Source organism: Chelonoidis abingdonii, chromosome 18, assembly GCF_003597395.2.
Source record: "Chelonoidis abingdonii isolate Lonesome George chromosome 18, CheloAbing_2.0, whole genome shotgun sequence".
Classification (NCBI taxonomy): Eukaryota; Metazoa; Chordata; order Testudines; family Testudinidae; genus Chelonoidis; species Chelonoidis abingdonii.
In genome coordinates, this window is record NC_133786.1 from 19,849,914 (window position 1) to 19,876,851 (window position 26,938).

Sequence of the window (26,938 nt, forward strand, 5' to 3'; positions counted from 1 at the left end):
GTGTGTGGGTGAGGTTACATGCCAGCCTCAGGAAGGAAGTCTGTGTATGCCTGTGGGGTTATATGCCTGAGAATTGGTCAGGGTGTGTGTCACATGCGTAGGAGATCCGGGGGGGGGGGGTATGATGGCTGGGGGCCTGTGGAGCGGTTATGTGGTTGAGAGGTCCATGAGGAAAGGGGTTCCGTGGCTGGGGGGGGAGTGAGAGCTTGGTGTATGTCTGTGGGAAGGGGGATTACATGGCTGTGGTGTCCACGGGGGTCTGTCTGGAGTGGGGTTACGTGGCGGGGGGCCCATGGGGGACAGGTGTTGATATGTCTGGGGGCACAGGAGGTTATGAGCCTGAGGGGGGGCAGTCAGTGTGTATGTCTGCGGGAGGCCACGTGGCGGGTGGCCTATCTCGGGGGGAGGATACATGAGTGGTGATCGGGGGAGGGGGGCGATCGGAGAACGTGTCTGTTCTCGGGAGCACGGCAACCCAGCAGGGCGAGACCAGTCATTACAGCCAAGGGCTGCTTGGCGGAACCCTCGGAGTGAGAAGGCCGAGGAAGAGCGCGGGCCCTGAACCCCCACACAGTACCTCTTCAACCGGCCGCTTCCGCCCGGAAGTCCTGCCTCGTCTCTCCGGTCACACGCAAGTCGCCTATTGGTCTGCAACCGTGTACGTCACCAGCTCTGTCAATCATAACGACGATAGGGCTCTCGGGATCTACCATGGGACGTCGCACCTCCCCAGTCTGTGGTGATTCGCCGGAACGCAGTCGTGGGCGGGTATTGAGGGAGAATTGTGCCGCAGTTACGTCACAGCAGCGCGCGGCTCCTTCAGGCTCGCGGCAGGTAGCGAGGGTCCCTTCCCGCCCGCCCCTCCGCAGCATTTGACAGGGCGGCTGTACCCGGAACGCGCGCCGCCTTCGCAGAGTCCAGCCGCAGGGACGGCGTCTGCCCGGGACCCGCCCCGCGCCGGTGAAAGTTGAGGTAGAGCCAGGCCCGTCCCGGCCGCTGCCGTTCTTCAGGTCTGTGTGCGAAAGACCTTCCCGCCCCGTCCCGTCTCGTCCCGCCCCGCCCCCCAGCGAAGGGCTGAGCGCGTCCCTCGGTTACAAAGCCCGGGGAATCAGACCGTTGCACCTCGCCCCCTACTTACACCAGGTCGGAAGCTGGACTTTCTGGAGTAAGGCACCATGCAGCGACCAGTGTGTGCAGGGGAAACGAGCGCTGGCCATGTACAAACCTGTCTTCTGAAGCAACTGCTTTCCACCCTGGACACAGGGCTGGGCCTACTGCTGCCCTCGTCCCCTGCTGCTTCTGACAGTAGGGTGACCAGACAGCAAGTGTGAAAAATCGGGACGGGGTGGGGGGTAATAGGAGCCTATTTAAGAGAGACTCAAAAATCGGGACATCTGGTCACTCTGTCAGACAGCACAAGTATGGGTAATCTAAAGTACATTTTCCTACTCAAGGAGAGAGGCAAGCTCTGAGAATGCAAAACTTCATAAACGAGGGTTACCTCAATTATCAGTTGCCAGTGGCATAGTTTTGTTTTGTGTTTGTACGGCAGGTATCATAGACTATCAGGGTTGGAAGGGACCTCAGGAGGTATCTAGTCCAACCCCCTGCTCAAAGCAGGACCAATCCCCAACTAAATCAGATTGACAGTATGCACTCACAGGCCATATAATCACATGAGAGGTGTTTCTATGTCCATCTCGTCATGAAGTAGCACTTTGCCATATCAGAGTAATCTCTGGGTACTGCAGCAGCTGTTACTCTCAGATTGGAGGTGGTTTCTGGTGCCCTTATGGTAATAGAGTGGCATGTGTTTCAGGTGGTCTATATGAGGGTTGCATTTTATCCAGTGGCCAGTCCTTCCTTGCAGAAATGTGCCACCTCTGCAGTCCTTAAGAGGACCAGGTTCTTAAGCAAACAGAGTGTCCACATACTGCATGGCACATACCGTAAGTGGTGGGTGCTACAGGAGACTAGGGAGGGGCTCCAGAGTTCTTGTACATGGCTGCATCGAAGAAACAGAATTGAGGATGAGTCAGTGACCCTCACATGCCTGTCACAGCTCATATGAGGGCAGAATGGATTGTTTCTCTGTGGCACTTAATTTATGTCACAGAGCACCTGCTCAACTCTACCTGACCCTGCAAAGGTTCCTAGTCCTCTCCAGCCCAGGTTGCCACAACTCAGCCAAGTCTGAATTCTAAAGCCTCCAAGCACAAATCCATCATTAGGAGCAGTGTGCAGGAGAACATTCCCATTGCACGCTGCTGCTCTCTTCTCAAAACCCTGCTCCTCAGGATGAATGCTATAGCTACTGGTACCATATTGACTGGGAACATTTCCCTTCAGGATGAAATACAGAGATGAAATTTTTCGATCCTTTAAATGACTGCTTCATGGAGCAGCTTGTATGGGCACCCACAAGGGGAGAGGCAACTCTAGATTTAATCCTGAGTGGAGCGCAGGAGCTGGTCCAAGAGATAACTATAGCAGGACCGCTTGGAAATAGTGACCCATAATACAATAACATTCACCCATCCCTGTGGTGGAAGACCAAGACACACACAGCCCAACACTGTGCATTTTAATTTCAAAAGGGGAACGATAACAAAATGAAGAGGGTTATTAAACAAAATTAAAAGATAAGTGATTAAAGTGAAATCCCTGCAAGTTGCATGGCCTTTTTAAAGACACTCCATTAATTAGAGGCCCACTTCAATGTCTAACCCCAATTAAGAAACACAGTAATTAAGACTAAAAAAAAAAATGAGCCACCCATTGCGCTTTCAACAACCATGTAAAAGAAGCCAGTGAAGAAGAGAAAAAGACAGACTTCCTTTAAAAAGTGGAAAGTCAAATCCTAGAGATGCAATAGAAAAGCTGGCAGTGTTTGTGCTCCTAAGTGCAAGAGTTGTAATAAGGAAAGCCAAGAGGGAAGTTTGAAAGAACAGCTAGCCAAACTCCAAAGTGTAATAAAATGTTTTTTAAGTACATCAGAAGCCGGCTAAACAACCAGTGGGCTCCCTTGATTGAAATGACAACGGTGGCGCTAAAGATGATAAAGTCCCATGCGGAGAAGAAAACTGGATTCTTCTTCAGTCTTCCGGCTGCTGTTAGGAGATTTCCCAACCTGACTGGCTTTTGTAGGTGACAAAATCTGAAGCAACTGTCAACAGAACTGAAGTGTCAACTAGGGTGGTTTTGGAATTAATTGATAACTCAACCATTACAAGTCAACCGGGCCTAGATAGCCATCACCCAAGAGTTCTGAAAGAACTCAAAATATGAAAGTTGTGGTAACTATTAACTAAGGTTTGTAACCTGTCTGTTTAATCGCTTGGTACCCATGACTGGAAGTTAGCTAATTAGTGCTAACTGTAACGCACTAATTTAAAAAGGGCTCTAGAGGAGTGATCCTTGGCCAATTACAGACCGGTAAGTCTAACATTGGTACAGGCAAGATTAGTCGAAACAATAGTTAAGAATAAAATTGTCAGACAAGAAAAACAAACTGTTGAGCAATAGTCAACATGATTCTGTAAAGGTAAATCATGTCTTACTAATCTATTAGAGTTCTTTGAAGGGTTCACAAACATGTGGACAAGGGGGATCCAGTGGACATAGTGTACTTAGATTTCCAGAACCCTTTGAAGAGTCCCTCATGAAAGGCTCTTACGTAAATTAAGCTGTCATGGGACAAAAGGGAAGGTCCTTTCATGGATTGAGAACTGGCTAAAGACAGGGAACAAAGGGTAGGAATTAATGGTAAATTCTCAGAACGGAGAGGGGTAACTAGTGTGTTCCCCAAGGGTCAGTCCTAGGACCAATCCTATTCAGTTTATTCATAAATGATCTGGAGAAAAGGGTAAACAGTTATGTGCAAGTTTGCAGATGATACTAAACTACTCAAGATAGTTAAGACCAAAGCAGATTGTGAAGAACTTCAAAAAGATCTCACAAAACTAAGTGATTGGGCAACAAAGGCAAATGAAATTTAATGTGGATAAATGTAAAGTAATGCAGATTGGAAAAAATAACCCCAACTATACATACAATGATGGGGGCAAATTTAGCTACAAGAGTCAGGAAAAAGATCTTGGCGTCATCGTGGATAGTTCTCTGAAGATGTCCACGCAGTGTGCAGAGGCGGTCAAAAAAGCAAACAAGATGTTAGGAATCATTAAAAAAATCATTGAACGAACTGAGAATATATTATTGCCCTTATATAAATCCATGGTACGCCCACATCTCGAATGCTGTGTACAGATGTGGTCTCCTCACCTCAAAAAAGATATTCTAGCACTAGAAAAGGTTCAGAAAAGGGTAACTAAAATGATTAGCGGGTTAGAGAGGGTCTCATACGAGGAAAGATTAAAGAGGCTAGGCCTCTTCAGCTTGGAAGAGAGGAGACTAATGGGAGATATGATAGAGGTATATAAAATCCATGAGTGATGTTGAGAAAGTGGCTAAGGAAAAGTTATTTACTTATTCCCATAATACAAGAACTAGGAGTCACCAAATGAAATAAATAGGTAGCAGGTTTAAAACAAATAAAAGGAAGTTGTTGTTCACACAGCGCACAGTCAACTTGTGGAACTCCTTACCTGAGGAGGTTGTGAAGGCTGGGACCATAACAATGTTTAAAAGGGAACTGGATAAATTCATGGTGGCTAAGTCCATAAATGGCTATTAGCCGGAAGGGTAAAAAATGGTGTCCCTAGCCTCTGTTCATCAGAGGATGGAGATGGATGGCAGGCGAGAGATCACTTGATCATTGCCTGTTAGCTTCACTCCCCCTGGGGCACCTGGCATTGGCCACTGTCGGTAGACAGATACTGGGCTAGATGGACCTTTGGTCTGACCCGGTACAGCTGTTCTTATGTACCACAGTAGCCCCAGTACCCACTTTTAATGGGTAAATAGGGGACTACTCTTCTCACTGCCTTGTAACACAGGAACAAGTGGAATGTCCCACTTTTCAATTCTGAGGAGTGTCCAAGTCAATAAAAGGTACTTATTTCCCTCCCCCTCACCCACAACATGTGATTAGACTGTGGAACTTACTGCCACAGGAAATCATTGGGGCCAAGAATTTAACAAGATTTTAAAAAGGGACCAGATATTTATATGGCAATCAAAAATATCCAGAGTTACCATAATTAATGATAAACATTTGGGAAGGGACACTGAACCTCCTGCTTCTGGAATTAAGCCTGTCTGTTAGTGATCACGATCAACCCTAATGTGGGTGCAGATTATCCCACATCAGTTATTACAGAGTTCTCATACCCTCCCCTGCAGCAGCTGTTGCTGTCAGGTACAGGAGAGTAGGTTACAAGCACCTGAGGTGTGATCCAGTCTGGCACTTCCTATATTTCTATGCCCCAGAACAAATGGCACATCACTTGGCACTCCCTGGACCTATGCCTCCCTTGCTCCCTGACATGGATGCTGTGGCTTCCAGGACCCAATCCTTCTGCCTTTGCCAGTACCTGACTGGAAAGTGATCTCACTGAACATCATCCAGGTGTCAGGAAAGTAATACTGGCACTTGATGGCGCTGGCCATGTGAAAGCAAGGGCACAGTGATGAATTGCACACTGGGGTTGACATCATCCCAGCACCAGCACCATGAAGATGGTGTTGGACTCCCACTTATTGGCATTGGAGTGGAAATAGCACTATATTTCCTTGAATATCTTCATCCCCTTGGCAAACATGTTGTTGCAGTGCACCTGCGTGGCAGCACCAGAGTCCCAGGTGAGCCTGACACAAGCACAAGCTGGCAGCATCTGCTGCCCAAGGCAACTCAATAGGAATCTGAGACCCTGAGATAGTCACACAGGGAACACTGGGCTCATCGCACCCTTGGTGTCAAGGGGCCCCAGGAGGAGGGGTTGGGGGACATTTCCTTAGCATTTCATCATAGGAAACTTGCCGCTATCTGAGGTCATAAATGGAATGAGTCTGTCTCATTCCAGGCACTAGCTGACAGGTCATAGAAACATAGTGATTACAGATAGAAGTGGCCCTTTAGTCACCCACAGGCAGGGATAGTAAGTGGGGCAGCAGAACAGGCTGAGCAGAGCAGGAGCTGGTGGCTAGGGCTGAGGAGGCATGGTGCAGCTGAGTGGACAGTGTAGCTTTGCATCACTCATGTTCACTATTCTTGACAAAGCTGCCCCACCCCCCGCTGCAGGGCAGACTGTGTCCTAGATCCTAAGGCCTTGCATTAGAATTTTGAAAGGCACATGACAAAGTCTAGTCCCTTTCTAGAATGTGCCTTCTGCAGCTGGGCACACGTTCTGAGAGACAAGGCCACAACAAGCCCTGACTGATGTTACCAAGAAAGGTGCCCTTGGAGCCACAGACCTTCATGGCTGTGAAGTTTCTGATCCAATGAAATTCAAACATGATTTAAATGTAGCCCCCAGTGTGCCACCCCACGTAGTCACAGCCAGGCCACATGTGGTACTCATGGGTCTGTGTGAAGTCATCCAGGCCAGAAACACCATCCGTCAGCTGGCCCAGTCCCTCAGTCATGCTGTAGCATAATGTATTCCTGGTCCACAGCTAGAGCTTAGAGCTGTTACCACCAAAAAAACTCAAACAGCTGCAGGATTAACAAACTGGTAAACTGAAGCACAGAGTAAATAACATGCTGAAGCTCACACTGAAATTTTATGGCAAAGCTGGACATTAAACAGGACCAAGCACCAGTTAAGCCCTAACCACAAAAGAGTGTAAAAGCAAAACATGGTGCAGAAATCAGAGCAGCCACAAAAGTTTTAGTGACGCACTTGTTTAACTCTTCACATCACCACCCAGTGCCGTTTTAATCTAGAAGAGGCTGTGAGCCTTTAAATCACATTGCATGGGGGGGGGGGGGGGGAGATGGTCAAGCTTTGTTTATATGCAAAGTAGCACTAGTTTAAATTGACGATGTGATTTTTAAACTCATTTCAGCTGGTGCAAAACCCTATGTGAACACCCTTAAATGGATAGAACAGGTTTAAATCTAATTCTTATCCTGTTTTATTTTAATTCAAAGACTAATTAGATTTCTAACCAAGTGTTCACAGAGGATTTTGCACTTAACTAAATTAGTTTTTAAAATTAAACTGGAACAAAATTTGAATATATAGGTTACAGGTATCCTAGCCTTGAACACCATCATGGTGACAGCCACCACACTCCTATAATCCAAAAGCAGTATAGTTTAAATGGACTATCATTGCACCCATGAAATTCTTATATGCCCCTCACCACAGTATCCAAGAGCCCTAGCTCATTTGCTCTCATTTATAAAGCAGGAGTCACCCAACCTTAACAGCACTTTCAGCTACACTTGGTCAAATAAAATTCTGTATGTGGTCCTAATTAATTCAACTGAAATTGCAGAAAGAATGTAGGGAGATCAGTCACCCATGCTAGGATTTGACCTGAGGTCAGAATTAAATTTTAACTCTCAAAAAGTGTTATGGGATCTTTGGTGGCCACAGATGGTGAAACCCAGTCATGTCTTGACCAAAAGGTTGGAATTCTGGCAGTATGGCTCACTGTGCTAGAGCTTAGAAGTTCAGTACCAAATCAAAGGCAGTGCCAAGATTTCCAACAGACAGCAATTGGCAATATGGATTAAAATGGTATACCCAGAGTTCATACTGTTTTCGGCTTAAGAGATGTAAAGAGATGATTGTAGAAAAGCAAGTTTATTGAAACCATTTAACAACAATGGAGCAAGTACATTTCGACGGAATTAGTTTGCCCCTTCCCTCCCATGTGGAAAAAAAAAGTTAACTGACCAAAACTTCAGTACAAACAAGTACCTGAAATGCTAATAGAAAGGAAAAGAATTAGGACTTTAGGGCTGAGTGTCCACCAACGTGGCAAAGAAAAATAAAAAAATTCCATACATACACAACGCTGCAAATCTTTGAACCGATGGGGGTGTGGTGTAGCAGTACTTGATATGAACCCAAAATATCAGCTGGGTTGGGCTTGGTTCTGTTTTAGGTAGTTCACACCAGTGAAGGTGAAAAAGGAGAGACAATCTTCACTGCCATAAGAGAGGAATCAGGGCTAAGGCCAGCCACCCCACCTTTGAGGAGGGGAACACCTTAAAAAAAGTTTCCAGGAATGTTGAATATTTAAAACTTTGCATGTGATTCAGGCTGGTTTTTCAAGAGTCACAGTAGAATGCACATTCTGGTCAACACTGAGATTTGCAAAACTAACTGGCTTGTTGTTTGTGTTTAATCTTTTCAATTCTGCACATCTAAGAATTTCAATCAATAAACCACACAATTTAACAAAGACAAGACCAAGCATGCAAAAAATTGCTGCCTTAATCACGTCTATAGTGTGTACAATTCTAGTGGAGGAGGAAGATGGTGATGAGATAAATTTCTAATTAAAAATGGTTTTTTCTAAACTGTCTTTTCTCCCATCCAGATAAGCTTTCTGATCTTGCAGCCTATACATGCGACACTCCACAGGAGATTTAACTTTATAAGAACTTCAGCACTGAGCACGTGAATCCATCAGTTTTTACTTCACTTGATGTTTCTGTTTTTAACTGTTCTTAGAAAGTCAGGGTTAGAAGATGGGCCAACAAGCTCTACCACAGAAAGTCACATTCTTCTCAGGCAAACGTGTATCTGAGGGAAGAACATGACCTTTTGTGGCCCATACTGTCATCTGTTCACCCAAAAGGCACAATTCCGTCAGATTAGTCTTCCATACTGTAACTACCCTGCTGTTATCCCCCATCACTGAGTATACACTGCTGCGGGCAGAGCATCATGAATCCTGCAGCTAAAGTCAGATCATAACCAACTTCTAAAATGTTCTGCAAATCCCACTACAGCTCCACTCCCTAGCCCCCAAAAGGTGAATTTAACCTATTCTTGGGCCATCATACTCAATGGCAGAAGCGGAAAGCTCAGCTACTGTCTTTACAAACAAGAGGCATTTTTGACAATCACCACACAAATGTAAACAGTTGAGAAACAACAGGGAAATGCAATGCCAAGGGAAAAATAGTATTATGTTGTAATGAGCATCCAGAGCAGTTATTAGTTTATTCATCCCTGTTACAAAGGGCTGACTCCAGGCACAGGGTGAAAGACTGTCAGAAGACATTTGCAGACAACACTAATACAGATGGACTTCCAGCAATTCAGAACAGTATCCACAAAACTTCCCTACCACTACCATTGAGGGCCAACATTAATGAGACTAGAAGCCTGCTACCAAGGATCAGACTGCAGAGGTCATTATATATGCAGCTTGATGGGATGAGATTTCATCCAAAGGAAGATTTGATGTCTTTTGATGCAAGGACCACAGAAGGGCCACAAACATCCATAACCACACCCTAGGTATACTTATTTCAACTCCAGCATGATTGCCCTTCTGCTTTTTGAAAGGAAAACTTCAGTATTCAAGTGCTATTAACCAACTTAGATAATTAAGTTAAACTTCCCACTGCAGCAGTCTCCTGTCTGCAGTGACATTCTCAGGGAGCCAGTGCAGTTTGACTCAATGTTATGAGATGGAACTGAATGCAGCATGTTACTGGGAGTCAAGGGAGTACGTGATCAGAGATGGAAGGGATAGGCTAAAAGGCTGTCTCGTGGTGTCTGAACTCCACAGATGTATTATGGAGAAGTTTCTGGGCTCGCTCTCTGGTGCGCCAAGAAGTTGGAAGATTTTTGTTTCCACTCAGTAGCTTGCTGTGTAGATGCTGTGAAAGATGGTATTGGTGACGGCAGAGAAACCTCTCCTGGATAGAAGAGCAGTATGACACAGTTCAAGGTAGGAGGATGGGAAAATTGCAGTCCCTCTAAGAAAAGAGAAGTGGGTCCTAGCTTTTGAGAGGAGCGTGGGTTGATTAGGGAGGAGGAGGAATTTGGTTACAGTAGAGGAAAATAAGACTTCAGAAGACAGCAAAACCAAATTTAATTGTGCAAATGAGTTTACTTATAAGAACAGAGTTCATCCTGAGAGTGGCCCTGGGCAGGGAGCATTGGAAGGTCCAGTTATCTGTACTTCGTGCTGTCTAGATGCATGAGACAAGACTCAGGAGGAAGCCTGTTCACGCTGATTTGCAACACCAGCAGTGGGGTGCAAAACCCTTGAGACAATGTGTTTTCTCTGCTTATCTGCTCTTGAGTGAGAGATTGCGCCATAAGAGAGGAAAAGCTACACTAAAAATCCACAAATCTGAATGGTTAGTGGAAGTTCTGTTTGGGCTTGGAAAAGCAGTAGTACTGAGAAAAGCACCCTGACTGATTCACTGATAGCACTGTGATCTTCAAAAACATATAGCTGCTGGGTAGTGTTGGGAGGGACTAGAGCTCTGAACTGTAATGTAAATAAGTCAGAGAAAGTTTAAGGAATTCCCTAAACTAATTTCCAAACCAGACAAAAGCATTTTAAAGAGAATGTCAGGAAGATTATTTTTTTATTTTGGTTGAATGGGCCAATGGAGACCAATGTAAGATGCACATTCACAAGGGCTTGCATATGAAGTAGGTCAGGATCTCACTGATGTGTTTTAGCAGCATGAATGTTTCCAAAAAGATATGAGACCATCACTGAAGACAAGAGGTTTCACAGCAAAGTCAGTCTGATTTCACAAGACACTGGGGGAGACGGTTAACAAGAATAGATTTTCCAGTTTTCATCATTCTGTGCTGCCTCATCTAAAACCCTATTCCCATTTGCTGTTCTGGTTGCAGTCAGAGATTCACCATCAAATACTCTTTCATATTTCTAGTGTTCCAAATAGCAATTTATGGTCCTTTTATTTTATATTTAAACTTTGAACTAAAATCCCAACATCTTCCTTTAGGTCCCTGTTCCCTGATGCTAAATTCTGCCTGACACAGAACTAAGTGCAAAGAGATGGCTTTAGCAGCACTAGTCTAATGAAAAACGAACAGAAATCCTCATCCTAAGGCATGGTGTCCCTTCCCACCAAATTCTATTCTCATTTTGATGCATGGAGAAGTGAAATATACTTCCTGTTGGCCAGAGCATCCTGTTTCCCTCATTCAGTACCTCTTGCAAAGAACTCCGTGACATGTTTCTGGGATACTTGAACACCTTCATCCTCACCAGATGGGCATGGCCCAGAGTGTTCGTGCCAAATTATTTCCTAAATCTTACAGGCTTTTTTCACTGTTTTAATTTACAAAAACAAAAGCCACTTCTGGTGACTTCAATTGGACTGTACTGGAACTCAGAGTCTTCAGTGAGCACATGGTCATCTTTAAACACATGAAAAGACAAAGACAAAAAAACAAAACTCACTCACTAAAATTAACAGTGAAATTCCCAGGAGAAAAGAGAAAAAAAATGTACATCTCTATTGCATTTTGTTGTCAGCCTGTTTGTCATGTTCCATTTAACATGAAACTAAATGGATCCATTATAAAAAAAACCTGTTAAATAAATAGATGTGATGGTAGAAGAAATTTCAAGGGATGTTATAATTCATCATTCGTCCTGCTCTCTTCTCTAGCTTCTGGCTTCTTCTCACTCTCAGGTTCTACGTAATAAACAGAAACAAAAATAAAGTGAAATTATGATTATAAAGTGACAGGCATGCTGTACAATGTGTTTTTTTTGGATGCTGTGGTAATATAAACATTAAAATACTTCAACACACTCAGAACGGGATTGTAGAGTTGTGGAGGTATGCTTGGGCAGTAGTATTAGATGGTGTCTAATCATGCCACTTGTAGTAGCTACAAACGCCTGATTCTTAAAACACTGATGCACATAAGTGGCTTTACTCATACGTTTAAGTGTTTGCAAAATCAGGCCCTTGATTAGCCCAAAAATTCTATTTGATAGGTGGTGACACTGGTGAGGACAGGAACAAAAATAGCAAGTTGCGGACATACCAAGGTGAGGTAGAGATTCACCCATGCTGCGTGGGTTAAAAAGGAGACCTTAAGGAGGGGGTAAACCGGAATGGCCACATATCTTGCCACATCCATATTATTTAGAGTCACACTGTCAGGTTAAAAGTTGCTTTTGGAAAATACATTGCCTTTCCATGTTACAGACAATCCGTTGATCATTCAAGCTGAACAATTTCTAAGAGTTTAATTTACTTGTTACACTCTACACTATTTGCTTAAAGTATACATTTAATTCAGTTTGGATAATGAAACTGTATTTCCTTGTTTATGGTCACTTGCAGGTTTTCACACACTAGCACAGGACTGCAGTGTTTGACTTCCAAATGCTGCAGGGAACAATTGCTTTAAAAATCCCCTAGAACTTTCCACTGGAATGCAAAAACTGTCAAGAGAACATTTCAATGGGTTAGGTTGTAGGAGTATGGTTTTGATCCTTCCAGGGACACACTACCGCTATAATAGTCCCGGAGTTAGGTACTATAGTGTCCTTCAGCCTCACTGCACAGGAACATAGAATATCAGGGTTGGAAGGGACCTCAGGTGGTATCTAGTCCAACCCCCTGCTCAAAGCAGGACCAATTCCCAACTAAATCATCCCAGCCAGGGCTTTGTCCAGCCTGACCTTAAAAACCTCTAAGGAAGGAGAATCCACCACCTCCCTAGGTAACAAATTCCAGTGCTTCACAACCCTCCTAGGGATCTAATTCAATCCCCTTTCTCTAGCCTGTAAATATATCTGTGGAAGACTCCGGGAAAGTGATGCAACTATAGCTGAGCAACATATTCTTGTATCTGGAATAGTTCTAGATCCATCCTCTTTGGAACCCCCTTTCAGGTAGTTGAAAGCAGCTATCAAACCGCTCCCTCATCTTTTCTTTTCTGCAGACTAAATAATCCCAGTTCCCTCAGCCTCTCCTCATAAGTCATGTGCTTCCAGCCCCTAATCATTTTGTTTGCCCTCTGCTGGACTCTTCAATTTTTCCACATTCTTCTTGTAGTGTGGGGCCCAAACTGACATACTCCAAATGGCCTCACCAATGTGAATAGAAGGGAATGATCCTTATCCCTCCATCTGCTGGTGATCCCTACTTATACAGCCCAAATGCCATTAGCCTTCTTGGCAACAAGGGATTGCTGTTGACTCATATCCAGCTTCTCATCCCACTGTAACCCCTAGGTCGTTTTCTGCAGAACTGCTTAACCTAGCCATTTGGTCCTAGTTCTGTAGCTGTGCAATGGGATTCTTCCATCCTAAGTGCAGGACTCTGGCATTTGTCCTTGTTGAACCTCATCAGGTTTCTTTTTGGCCCAATCCTCTAATTTGTCTAGTCCCTCTGCTTATCCTATCCCCTACCCTTCAGTGTAGGCTACCACTCCTCCCAGTTTAGTGTCATCTGCAAACTTGCTGAGAGTTGCAGCTCACCACCCTCGACTCGACAGATCATTAATGAAGATATTGAACAAAACTGACCCTTGGGGCATGACTGCTTGATACTGGCTGCCAACTGAGACATGGAGCCATTGATCACTAGCTGAATGTTGACTGCCAATTGATCTAGCAGCTGTTCCATCTACCTTAATACAGTCCATTCAATCCAGCCCATTATACTTTAACTTGCTGGCAGAGGTAACTGTGGAGACCAGGGCCCAGTGCAACCAGCTTTAGGCAAACCAGATCATTAATGAAGATATTGAACAAAACCGGCCCCAGAACTGACTGCTTGAAACTGGCTGCCAACTAGACATGGAGCCATTGATCACGACCTGTTGAGCCTGACAATCTAGCCAGCTTTCTATAAACCTTACAGTCCATTCATCCAGCCCATAATTCTTTAACTTGCTGGCAAGAATACTGTGGGAAACCATTTATCAAAAGCTTTGCTAAAGTCAAGGAATAATACATCCACTGTTTTCCGCTCATCCACAGAGCCAGTTATCTCATCATAGAAGGCAATTAGATTAGTCAGGCATGACTTGCCCTTAGTGAATCCATGCTGACTGTTCCTGATCACTTTCCTCTCCTCTAAGTGCTTTAGAATTGATTCCTGCTCCATGATTTTTCCAGGGACTGAAGTGAGGCTGACTGGCCTATAGCTCCCCGGATCCTCCTCCTTCCCTTTTTTAAAGATGGGAACTACAGTGAAATCCCGCTACAATGCGATGTTTGGGGTTCAAGAACTTCAATCGCGCTAAATGCAGGGTCGCAGTATAGCGGGGTTTGTCAGTGGTCCCCAACGCGGTGCACTGATGTGCGCTGCCTAGTGCCTAGCAGGGGAGAGGAGCCATGGTTCTCCGCCTGCCGGGGACAGAGAACTCCAGGGCTGCGGACGCCGGTTCTCTCTGTCCCCGGCAGGCAGGGAGCCGCGGCTACTCTTGAAGCCAGAGAGAAGCCGCTGCCCCGCGCCTGCCAGGGACAGAGAGCACCGGCACCTGCAGCCCCCGAGTTCTCTATCCCTGGAAGGCGGGGAGCCGCGGCTCCTCTTGAAGCCGGAGAGAAGCTGTGGCCCCATGCCTGCCGGGGACAGAGAGCACCAGTGCCCGCAGCCCTGGGAGTTCTCTGTCCCCAGCAGGTGCGGGGCTGCAGCTTCTCCCCCTGCCCTGGTGTTGGGGATCATTGGTATAGTACCATACTGTATTATACCTTAAACAGGAGGCAACCTGTGATTGCGTTATATGCGATTTCGCATTATGGCAGGGCACGTTATTGCGAGGTTTGACTGTACATTAGCCTTTTTCCAGTTATCCGGGACCTCTCCCGATCGCCGTGAGTTTTCAAAGATAATGGCCAATGGCTCTGCAATCACATCAGCCAACTCCTTTAGCACCCGGCCCCATGGACTTGTGCTCGTCCAGTTTTTCTAAATAGTTCCAAACCACTTCTTTTTCCACAGAGGGCTAGTCACCTCCTCCCCATACTGTGCTGTCTAGTGCAGCAGTCTGGGAGCTGACCTTGTTCATGGAGAGAGACAAAAAAAGTATTGAGTGCATTCGCTTTTTCCACATCCTCTGTTACTAGATTGCCTCCCTCATTCAGTAAAGGGCCCAACACTTTCCTTAACTTTCTTCTTGTTGCTAACATACCTGAAGAAAGCCCTTCTTGTTACTCTTAACATCTCTTGCTAGCTGCAACCCCAAGTGTGATTTGGCCTTCCTGATTTCACTCCTGCATGCCTGAGCAATATTTTTATACTCCTCCCTGGTCATTTGTCCAATCTTCCACTTCTTGTAAGCTTCTTTTTTGCGTTTAAGATCAGCAAGGATTTCACGGTTAAGCCAAGCTGGTCTGACATATTTAGTATTCTTTCTACACATCAGGATGTTTTTTTTTTCTCTGCAACCTCAATCAATCAGGATTCTTTAAATACATAATTGCCACATCAAATCAAACCCATGTCCCATTTCCAACAGTGGCTGGAACACGCCAAAAGTTCTAAAGCAGATGTAACCATGTCTTCATAATAGCCCTAAGATGACAGTTCGGGGCTTTAAATCAGTTAGTGACCCCTTCAGATGGGTCTATATTGCAAGTGAACAGGGTTACCACCAGTTCCCCTTCCTCAGTTCTAGCATTAGTGTTAAAGGGGCCACAGCTACCATTCCATCCCAAACATTTTTCTGTAGCTGGCCCTCTCAGTTGTAAACTTCGATTCACTGACACTTTCCCAGCAGCCAGAGGCTCCTTCTCACCCCGTGGTTCATTTGCAGGGAAACAGAAATGGAGAGAGATTTGCAAACTGTGGGCTACAGACATCCATGGTCACCAAGTTCCATTTCCTTACACAAATGAATCCCTACCTGTGTCCGGTCCAGACTGATCACCTAGTGTTGCTTCCTCGATTATGGGAGGTTCCCTGACTGGACTGACATCTTCACGTTTATCTGTATTGTGGGGGAGAGATGTGCAACAAGTGGTCATACAAGTGTGTCAAACCCAACACCTTCCCTAGCTCTGGTATAGAAGATCAAATGTACAGATCAAACACTGGACAGGAAAAAAAAAAAAAAAAAAAGTTTGCCAATGTGGATTGCAAGTGAACCAATTGCAGCCCATCACTAGAAGATTATTAATTTCTCATAATTGATCCTAGGAAAGCCAACGGAATGGTCAGTAAGGGTAGTCAATAGGAGCACTTTGAGAAAACACAGAAGTACTCCAGCAAAGCAGAGGAAGCATCAGGCAGCAAGCCATAAGGGAAGAATTCAGCAGGGATCAAGGGGAGCCAGAGGCAACTCTGGAGCAGTCAAAATAGTGCGTGGGGGTGCTGTTCTGAGCTTGCCAACAGCCACTGGAAGAAGATAAGGCCCAGCCTGAAGCCTGAGAGTTGTGCAGGAAAGCCATCCCACGGGCTGGAGCCTGACTAAGATATCCTGCTAAAGGAACCAGGCCTAGCATAGAGGAGCTTTGTCCACAGACAAGAGTGGTTTGATCTTTATAAAGGGACTGGGCACTCAAGACCTCATTTACCTTGAGAGATGGGAGAGCTGTAAATCCTAGCATCCCTAATGATGTGACCTAGGAAATCTCTGAAATCAGCAGGTATCCAGAGCAAGGTGTCACCTCTTAGAAGGGCTGTGCCTCTTAGTGGGGAGCAGAGACCAAACTGATGCTGGAGGTGGTCTCTTCTCCAGGCTCTATTTAAGCCACAGAGGCAGACGCTTTCCCTCCCATGAGCTTTGTAAAACCTGGACACCTGGTCAAACAAATGTCAATGGAAGAAGATACAGAAGTAACACTTGGAGCATGCTATAGTGCACCAAGCTTTCTCCAGTAATTCCCTGATTCGGAGGATCAGCAGCTTTTCCATTTTTATCAAAGATGTCTCTCATTACAATCTCCTTTTCCTCAGTGCAGACAGCTTTGAGAAAACATTACACCTGGTGGTTCTATAATATCAGATGCTCACAGGAGCACCTGCCTGTCCTGAGTGTGCCTCACCTTCTCCTTTCTCCTCCTTGGGAGGGATAATCTTCTCGCTGTCGGGGGGAGCTGTGGCATTCTTGCCTGAATCCGTTTTTGTGGTATTCTTTTCCTTCTTGGGTCTGGGTTTTGCAAACTTTGCCTTGTTCAGTAGATACTGCACCTCCCTATCCAGGGCTGCTATCTTCAGCTCTATGTCCTTGGACAGCAGGGTGGGCTTCTCAGTGGGAGGAAGTTTATTCTGTTCTGCCAGTGTCTCGTTTTTCCAAGTCTGCAAGGAAAGCCCAGGGTCAATCTCTCCCCATGAATATGCTGCTACTTCCTGGTTAGATGAGTTACTGCTTTTAAACACACAATTCCAGACACAGCACCTGGGCATTCTAATTGCCTGTGGTCAACAAGGCTTCCATCCCAACATCCTCCAGCCTCTTAGTTCTACAAGGCCAGAGAACAGGAGTGCCATTGGCTGCTCTTAAAACCGTACAAATACTAATTACCAGGAAGGCACTAGCCTCCCGTATTGCACATGAACCAGCTGTATCTCCAGTCGCTACGTTTTTCCAAAGAAATATGCAATCAAGTTTGGTAGCAGGGAGTATTAAAACAGAGAAAGGTTTTCCTAATATGAGGAGAGGCTGTACATCCTTTGCTCCCTATTCCCAAGTGAAAGTAAACCCATTAGCCGTGGCATGGATCACATTATCCAACAACACATCCTGAATGGGCTCCCCAGCCCCTTTACTTACCACAGTTTCATTGATTGCTTTCTCTAGGGTACTCAGTTCCACCTCTGTGAATATCTGATCAGCCTCTGGAATCATTCGTGCTCCCCTGAAAGGCAAAAAATTATTTTTGCTCCAATTGTTGTTCAGGGTTAACATTTGCATCAATGATATTTGAAATTTCTGTGAGTCATTGCACAAACTGACTCATGTTTTTGAACCTTACTGCTTTCCACATATACATGAACTTCTGTCCAAGGGAAGTAAACACTAGAAGACCCAGGTATTTCAGGTGATTGGGGGTTTTGTATTCCATTCCCAAATCACATTTAGCAGGGACCAAAATTTACCACGGGATTGGCCCACGAGTGGGTTTGCTAGGATGGCTGTATGGGGGTGGAGAGACAGTCCTTACCCTCCTGAGAATGGGTGCACTTTGTAGTATGCATGGGATTTCATACTCTTTGTTCTGAGGAGTACTATACGGGCTTTCAGCGTTTCTATTAACACACTCCCTAAAATTCCTCTCAGGCTCTAGAAGAAGCCACATACCAGCCTTGTTCCCTCTATGGGTTTAGCGGCTAGCAGGCCAGATTCCATTTTAAGTAGTGGATCAAACACATGCAGCACTTTTTTGCACCACCCACAACTTCAGATCTTCTCAGGGTCTCCCTCTTACTTGAGGAAGATGTTGGAGTGATTGAGGAGATTTTCGAGGGCATTCAGGCGGTCTGGCCATTTCCTTCTTTCTTCCACACGGAAGAAAAGGCTCCTGCAGAGTTTCTTCAGCTCAGACAGCTTCTCTTTCAGTTCCTGCAAGCGTAAGACAGACAGAAACAGAATTTGATCAGACATCTAAAACTGCTCCAAACCTTTAATCCCAGAAGTATGGTGAATCCCAGAAGCTTGAGCTGCAAGAGTTTTGCCTGCTGTGCCCATCAAATGCACAAGTCCTGTACGCTAACAGGAGTTGCTGCACTAGACACTGTATATAGAGAATGGGAAGTTAACTGCTTTATGTGCTCCAAGAGGTTGAAGCAACAGGGATGGGAAGAGCTAGTTCTTGTGCAATTCAGTGCTGGGCAAATGAACAAAAGGGTTTCCAAGTCCCAGAGCACATCAAAGCTCACCTTTCCTGACTTGGGGACATCAAGGAAACCAAGGAAGCCTAGGTCTGTTTGCCACCTACTGGCAATTCAATGCAAACTGACAACCTACTTCCATGCAGCAGTACCTTAGTCGTGGCTCTGTAGCCCTCCTCCTCCATCCAGTTGGAAGCTTCACTCAGTTTTCTTGAGATTTCCCCTCTCTGCTCCTCTGTTGAGACAAACTGATATTCCTCCTGGTAAAGCTTGTCCTGAGAAGAGTAAAGGTTGCTTCAGCTTAACTGCTGACTAATGAGAAGGCACCGACAGCAAAGGCATCTCTCTCAACCCCCTGACAGAAGGCAGCTGCAACCAACTGTAGGATTCCTGGGCTGCTCCGTGCTAATGAGTGCAAGTTCAATCCCCAAATTTGTCCTCCTGCTCCTTCAGTCAGCTGCGAGTGGGATGGGAAAGCTGACAAGTCCTCACACGTAGAATAAGAGCTTTCCTCCTGCCCTCGCTAATTGGACTCTCTTTCCAGATAGAGCATGGTGATGCTGAGACAGGCAGAGGAAGGGACAGCATATACAAAGCTTTTATGCAGGCAGAGATTTGATTTAGTATGCTGCCTAAGCCCTAATCTGGTCCCATTTGTCTTGAAGCCTCCCAAAGCCATGTGAGACAGGGAACATTCAAAATGACGACAGATGAACTCCTCAAAGCAAGTGCTCTCCACCTTGAAACAGATACAATGCTCTGCATCCAGCTCAGCCCTGACACTATACAACTTCTCCCACCTGCTTTTCATAAGCATTCGACCCTTTTCATCCGTCTTACCTGGGTCTCAAAGATGAATGCCTCCAGGCTATTGGCTGACTTTTCCCTCTCCTGCTTCTCTAAGTCTCTGACTGTCAGATCCTGGAGTCTAAAGTGCAAGGAGGCCAGAAATAAGCAAAAATATCAGCACCTGTAAGAGGGGGTGATGTTCTCTTTGCAGACAGGGATCTCTGTAGGCAGCAGTACCTGTCACTCAGACACCATTAACTAACCCATCAGCATCCAGGCCAGGCCAGTTACAGGATACACTTAGATGTCTTAGGGTCAAATCCAAAAAGTGGAAAGTCAGGAGAGATCTCTTCCAGTTTCAATGTTCAGATTCACAGTGCTCAGGATGTTTCTCCTTGAAGTACTGACTGGCTAAAACTTTCTCCCTAACCCCCTTTAAAACAAAGGCCTCCCCTAAAAATCCATCCACACTATTGTTACCTGCACATATTAGGGCAACCCACCTTTCCTCACACATATCCCAAGTTTTCATTGGCTACACACTGAAACACATCAATGAAAAGTATGGCGAGAGAGAGAGAACAGTTATAGTACTGCTCAGAACACTGTTTATTCTCCTCCCACTCAAGAACTGTGTTAGACTCACTGGGCACTGATAGCATGGCTTGACTACTGTGATCACCAAGGGGGGGTGAGGAGACCATGTAAACACTGTCGTCACTAGCATGGTTACAAATACAACAGGGACAGATCTTTAAGTAATGTCTCACGCAGCCGGGGTGCCACTCCACAGGAGCTCACAAGACTAGAGTCGAAGATGGGAAAGATTAAAGTTATTGGCTACAGCGATGTTAACTGGCCAGGCTGAGCTTCCCCCACTTCACTGGGCATAGAGAGACTATCTGGGATTCCCAGCCGCTCACTGCAGGTCTAACCTTCCATCCAACACACACAGAGCCAGCGCTGTCTCCACTTCCAGCTCTTGTCATCTTCTAGTCTCAGAACTGACCCTTTTCTTGTGCACATATATCCCAGTTCCTCCCTTTGCCATACAGAGTTTCTGGCCTTGCCACCTTTGGGACATTTACCCCTAGTTTGTTTGAAAGGGCTGCTGAAAGAAGAATGGTGACAAGAGAAGGGTCAATACAGGCAGTGGGGGTGAGCAAAGTCTTGCAATGTTTACTACAGTCAGATTCATTCTGGGAATGGGAAAAGGTGGTGTCATCTCTGCACATGACCTGAACTCAATAAGACATGCATGCACCTTAGAATCTGTTGCTCACTCTGGTCCCTGTGCCCCAGCCCAGTCTGCTCCCTGTGCCCCAGCCCAGTCTGCTCCCATAGCCTACTCCCTTCACTTCAGCATGCCCCCCTCAAACTTACTTCTTCACTGAGCTCTTCAACTCCTCCTCCAGCAGGTCAAGAACATCACGGACATCCAACTCCACACTAATCTCATCCACGAGTTTCTGCTTCTTTGGGACTTTGAGTTTCTTCTCTTCCATTTTGGTGGCTGTGCTGTCACCAGGACTTTTGGACACTTCTTCCTCTTTCCCGGATTCTTCCTTTTCTTTGGGATCCTGTGTCAGAGAAGCAACTCCAGGATAAATAAAAACATCGATTTGCAGTACCATCTCACTTGCAACAAATATTTTGAAGAGCGGCACACAAGAACCTGATAAGGTGGATTTGAGCTCCCAGGGTTAAGTAAATAAGCTAGTGTTCTACATCTGTAAAAACAATTTGCAGGTCTGCAGTGCCTTAATGCTTCACAGGCTGAGAGACCTTGTTTCCGCTATGAAAAAGGTGTATTCTTAACTCTAGTTAGTTAAATAGTGCTAAAACCCTAGAGAAGACAAGGCGTCTGGTTTTTCTTTAACTCTACCTGCTTGCTTGTGTGAGAATTACAAACTGTCCTATCTTCTCTAGGATTTTACTTCCTGGTAGTAAATTGGAATAATAATTAAAAAAAAACAAAAACCTTTTTTCCACTGTTAAGGGAAGGCCTTAGTGCTTCCCAGATACGGAAGCCAAGGAACAAAAGTTAACCGAATGCCCAAGATTACATGGGGATTTCATAACAGAACCCAGGAGTCTCAGCTCCCAGTCCCGTACTGCAAACGGCAGGGCCCATTTCTATTCAGAACAGTGCATGACTGCCTCTCATGGACTTCTGCACACAACAGCTTTGCACTTACCAGCTCAGAATGGCACTGTAGGTACCACACAGCAGGATGAGGAACAAATATAAAGCGGCCTTGGAAGGAGAGAGTGGATTGATATGAATCTGAAGGGCAATGGGAAGCAATGCTGAACACATCTTTCTGAGGATGAGGCAATGTCAAGGGAAAAGGTTCTCTGCAGGGAAAACTACAACTCAGCTCAAGTGAACTTTGGCGCAAGGAGTCTCCGAACACTCAGCTTCAGACCCTGAGTGAAGGTCACTCCCCATTTCTACACCTAAGGAGCAGTGGCCTGTCAGTTAAGGGTTTATTTTCAGAGATAGTGAGCAGGAACAAAGTTGTGGTACTCAGCCTGCACACATGGGGTAGAATCTCTCACTCCCTCCTCCATTATTTCCAGTCAGATTCCAGTCCTGAGGTACAACAGCACAGTGTCACCATTTTAGGGAGTCTTCCTTTGCAGAGTCAGCTGCTCACCTGAGATGCTGTTTTTTCTCCTTCCTCCTTTTCCTCCTGTCTCTCTGCTTCTGGAGGGATAGTTTCTGTTTTATCCTGCATTGGAGATGGCTGCTGCTTCTCTTCTCCCTGTTCCTCACTCACTGTTCCTTCTCCCTCCTTCTGGTCCTGTTTCTCCCCCTGATCTTCTTTTCCTGCTTCTGCCTGGCTCTCCTCTTCCTCCTGGGCAGCAGGGAGGAAAATGCCACAGTTTTTATATGGAAATACCATGCATGTGTGTCACACAGAGCAGGCTCATACTGGAAGCTTGGTGTTGAACGTGGCACAGAGGCTACATGAAGACTTTAGGAAAGTCACCATATCACCTTGGAACCACAACTCTTTTCTATGCCTGGGAAAACAAACTGAGAATCCTGTTGGCAACAACGCAAGAGCAGCCAGGTCCAAGTGGTCTGTGTAGCAAGAGAACCTGCCAGAGCCTACAATGATGAGATGCAGGAGATTGTAGCCTACACAGCACTACCCAGAGAGGATCCAGAAAGGGGACTGGAATGACGAAGAGGCTTCACCAGAGAAACAGCCTTGGCAGCACTTGCCAAAGGGATTGCCACCAGAAGGGCTGTATGTTTATTTTTAACACCCTGTTAGACTTTGAGACAGATACAAATTTCTACATTGTGTAGTTTTTAATCTTGATGTCCTGCCTGTCACTCTGATTTGGTTCGTATTTAACTACTGCCTCCTCTATTTTGCAGACAGGACTGAACCCAGTCTGGGTCCCACCTCCCCATCAAAGCCAGCACCTCACCTGAACAGTCTCTGTCAGGTTCTCTCCCATTTCCAGTGTAGGACCTCCTCCTCCAAACAGGCTAGAGATTGTGTTTCCAAGTTCTGCAGGAGAGAGAAAAAAAACAAAACTCAGAATGTCAGTTTTTGAAGCAGTCTGAGAACAGTGTGGGAGGAGGAAGAGCAGCAACAGGAGGAAGGAGTGACATGCATCAGTCAGAGGTTTGGTAACTCATCAGTGCAAAATACATGTTCTTGACTTTAAAATCATGAATTCTGTCTAAGTGCCTCTCCAAGGTCCAACAGTAATCCAGGGGCAGCCTGGGGTCCTGACAATATTTGCTGTAACAACTCTTGCACTACCACTGCTAGCTCCCCTTCCCTTCCTGCACATCCCCCTGTATACAAAGTACTGGGCCCTCATCTCTGCAAAAGTGTAGCCTGGAATCTGCCTCTCCAAACGGTGATTAGAGTTTTCCACTGTTCACTGCCCTAGGAGACCTCCACCCATGTGCACTCTCACCCCTCCTTCCTGCAAACCAGCAGTAAGTCTCTGCATTTGCCCTGAAAGCAGGACAATGGAAAGCTTCCCGTCAGTGGCATCATGGACCAACCAATGAGAAGGGAGAGTGCTGAAGCACCAGATGCACAAGATTTCCACTGCTTCTCTCAAGACAAAGGAAAGGGATTTGTTTCCTTCTAAATACACGCCTTCACTGAGGGAGGTGAAAATGCAGCTCCCTGGTGTTTCTCACGCACGTAGTGCATACCTGGTTACTGTGCTGACAGGCACCTTAAGAGCGTGCCTGACACTTTCAGGGAGACTTGTCCTCTCAACTAGCAGCACATGCTCAGGGCCGTTAGTTATTTTGGATCTGCTAAGATTAATAGGCAGGTACTTGTGACCCTAAGGATTCCTAAGTGCCAAAAGAATTCACTATTCTTTAACAAATCCCATCAGGCTTGTCAAACTCACTACACCTAGCATACTGCTTTTGTAGTATTTATCTATACAGAATGTCATGTAAGATCTTAAATGAAAGCCAGAATCTTACTAGTCATTTACATAATGTAATGGCAAAACATATGCACTGAAGCTATGTAAGGAGTTATGCATATATATGCTGAAAAATATACATTTTCAAGTCTGAAACTAAGTTTGACAGACAGGTTTTTGCAAGACAGAAAGGAGTATATGCACCTGTCTGCCTCAGTTCAAATGTTCATTAAACACCGTGAGCCAACACAATGGAAGGTCTGTTGGCATATAAAATTAACATGAGATATGAAGTCAGCACACCAGGGAATAAGCCCCAGGGGTAGTCCTGACTCAGGGGACAAACAATGGATTTTTGGTGTGATATAAGGAAAAAGATACCATTATCCTTCAGCGAGAAAGCAAAAAACAGTGCTTTTTGCATTAATGATAGAGGAATCTCAGTCGGGTTGACTGGAGACACTGAGAAATTGCTTCAGGTGAGGAACTACTTTAGACAAGTTAAGCAGCTTGTTAAAGTTACGTTTAGGCTCTACCAAGAGTGTTATAGCTTTTGTTTTACATGTAAACATTTCTGTTTCCATTATTCTATTTCTTCAATCTCAGCTTTCAACAACTTATGATTGTTTTCATTATAAATATATCTCTGTGCTATGATGTGACGAAGGACCTGATCCTGAGTTGTAATACCCAAGCTGTGTTTATTCTATTCCCTCAGAAATAGCAAACTGGATAATTTCTGTGAGCGGCCAATGGTTAATGGCTGGGCACCACAGGGAATGCTCTGACGACTCGGTGGGTGCCTAGAGCTAATCTACACAGAGGATGAGGTCTGCGGAGGCATGGCAGGCAGTGCTTGTGTTGCCAAAGGTTGTTGGTTTCAGGAAGCTAAGTTACAACAGGCATAGGTAAGACCATTTCACACTAAGGGCAAGTAATTGTGAAGTGCCTCACAACCCTGGATACCTGTGGGGAGTGTCAGAGTATGTCACTTAATTGGTCACTTGTCCCTAGCCACAGGACCTGTCTCTTTCAGAGGAACGTGGTGTGGTTAACTAAGAGTTATTATGAATTCAAAGCAACAGCTGGTCTGAATTCAAAATATGAACAGTACAGTGTATTTACTTGTTAACGTTGACTCCTCCTCTGGCTTGTCCTCCACTACAGTTTCAAACACAGATTCAACCTGGAAGCAGAGACAATGAGATACTATATTTAAAAAAAGGTCTCTCAGCAGCACCTGTAGGGATAGGGTAGGGAGACTGTGCGAGGAAGGGAAGGGAACATAGATGGCACTAGCTGGCTGGCACTTACCTGGTCAAGGCTAAGCACTCCGCTCTCATCCATATTGAAGTGAGCTTTGATGCCTTTGGACTCATAATCCGAGTGCTTCCTGAAACTATCCCCAACTCCTCTCAGCTTCACAGTGGTGAGATTTAAGGACCCAAAGGCTCTGGGGGGAACCAAGGCAACACTGAGAGAATGAACAGATACCAACTGAAGAAGCCTAAGCAGCAAGGTGGGAAGCCATCTCTCTTCCCCCACTTTACTTCAGCATTGTCCCCAGTCCACTCCAATGTTCTGGGGTTCTATTCCCAGCTCTGACCCACTGGGGCCAATCACTTCTGAGCTTCAGCCAAATTTCAGACACTGAGCAGGTTGCCGTTTCTGGTGTTATTCATACTGGTTGACACACTTAGTGTCAGTTACACACACGAATGGGGACCCCCACCCCATCTGCATATTGCAACCATTGCAATGCCACTCACTGGCAAAGTATCTGAACAGGCAACAAAGCTAGGTACTTCTTCACATCAATGCCCTATGGAAATCATTTGTTTCTGATGGGAAGGTCCCAGACTCAACAAGTGAGCCCAAGAACCAGGGCAGGGATAGCCAGAGAGGGAGTCTGTGCACGTACAAAAGAGAAGTTAGTGCTGGCAAAAGGTGTCAGAACAACTGTCTTGGAGACTAGAATTATCTGTCCACAGAACAAGCAGCCCTGAGGCAGAGGCAGCGTGAGTTTTCCCCATACTGCCCTTGCACAATGGGCCTGACCTGGAGATATTAGCTCTAGGATGAGAGGGGATTTAAGTTTCCACAGTACCAACAGCAACACAGGTCCTCTAACCCTTGGCCCTTCTGGTGAAAATGCCAGCTAGGGACCAGTTAAAATGGAGGGGAGACTCAATACTGCAATATTAGGTAACTACACATAACTTGGCTCTCTCAATTATATAAGGATTGCAGCGAAGATTCTGAAATTGTGCATCATCGGCCATCCATCTGCACGCAAGCTTCTCCAGCTAAGCACCTATCAGCTTGGGGGCAAGTCTGTGCAAATGCCTGTCCCCACTCACTGCAGGTCATCCTGGCTCAGGAAAGCCAAGTCTCCGTAGTTGACATAGAATTCAAAGTCATCCGTGTAGCGGTTGAAGGTGATGACCTTGCGCTGTGGATATGGTGCCATGCGCTGAAACAAAATTCGCTTGTTGTGCTTCAAGCTCTTGGATTTATCCTGCTCCTCAACTTCACGGGTGAACTCCACCTGAATCATGTGGGTAAGGGCAGAGAATCAGCCACTAACAGGAACATTTTGCCCTACACAGGATTCCAAAGCATTTGGTAGACTATCCTTACCCACCTTATGGGGACTGTAAGCGTTACCACATAAAGAAGTGAGAGACTTGCCCAAAGCACCCAGGGTGAATACTTTAGTGTCTTTCCTTCCAGTGGCTCCATGTACGATTCCAGACTGAGCGCCGTTTCCCCTTCAGCACTAAAACCTGTAGATTTCCCTTATACCCTTCCAGCACCACACGGTCCCACTGCTTATTTATAATCACTTCTCCCAATGCCACCCCACATTGTACCTTCCTCCCCTAAAAGAGACAACAGGGGAAGCTCACCTGGATGGGGAAAATAGCTGCATCCCGAACAATGAAGGGTTTGACTTTAAAGGCTTTGCTCAGAGCAGCTGCCTGGTAGACTGCACCCATAGCAGCAGCCTCGTCTGCATTGATGTTCTTTCCCAGTTCATCTCTGCAAAGCAAGGTGGAGGGAGTTGCA

General features: G+C 45.7%; 2 protein-coding genes across 9 annotated transcripts in view; both read right to left on the reverse strand.

Moving 5' to 3' along the window:
• Positions 1-848, reverse strand: part of SLC37A4 (solute carrier family 37 member 4) — a 22,440-nt gene extending 21,592 nt beyond the window's left edge. For 3 of the 4 annotated variants that reach the window (XR_004374423.2, XM_032785903.2, XM_032785897.2), the window contains exon 1: positions 578-667. The gene's annotated coding sequence lies outside the window, so the exon portion shown is untranslated. Of the gene's footprint in view, positions 1-577 lie in introns of all 4 variants that reach the window. The other variant, XM_032785902.2, reaches the window with a different exon arrangement.
• Positions 849-7,693: 6,845 nt separating this feature from the next.
• The window catches only part of HYOU1 (hypoxia up-regulated 1), a 33,039-nt gene continuing 13,794 nt past the window's right edge, over positions 7,694-26,938 (reverse strand). For 4 of the 5 annotated variants that reach the window (XM_032785892.2, XM_032785893.2, XM_032785896.2 and 1 more), the window contains exons 12-25: positions 26,779-26,911; positions 26,230-26,417; positions 25,184-25,322; positions 24,995-25,055; positions 22,895-22,977; positions 22,108-22,308; positions 20,831-21,027; positions 19,499-19,586; positions 18,811-18,933; positions 18,256-18,389; positions 17,601-17,685; positions 16,873-17,125; positions 15,732-15,815; positions 7,694-11,557 (exon numbers count right to left, since the gene is read on the reverse strand). In XM_032785892.2, coding sequence (XP_032641783.1) covers positions 11,496-11,557; positions 15,732-15,815; positions 16,873-17,125; positions 17,601-17,685; positions 18,256-18,389; positions 18,811-18,933; positions 19,499-19,586; positions 20,831-21,027; positions 22,108-22,308; positions 22,895-22,977; positions 24,995-25,055; positions 25,184-25,322; positions 26,230-26,417; positions 26,779-26,911 — 1,831 coding nt within the window. In that variant the 3' untranslated portion in view covers positions 7,694-11,495. The remainder of the gene's footprint in view (positions 11,558-15,731; positions 15,816-16,872; positions 17,126-17,600; positions 17,686-18,255; positions 18,390-18,810; positions 18,934-19,498; positions 19,587-20,830; positions 21,028-22,107; positions 22,309-22,894; positions 22,978-24,994; positions 25,056-25,183; positions 25,323-26,229; positions 26,418-26,778; positions 26,912-26,938) is intronic. The other variant, XM_075073565.1, reaches the window with a different exon arrangement.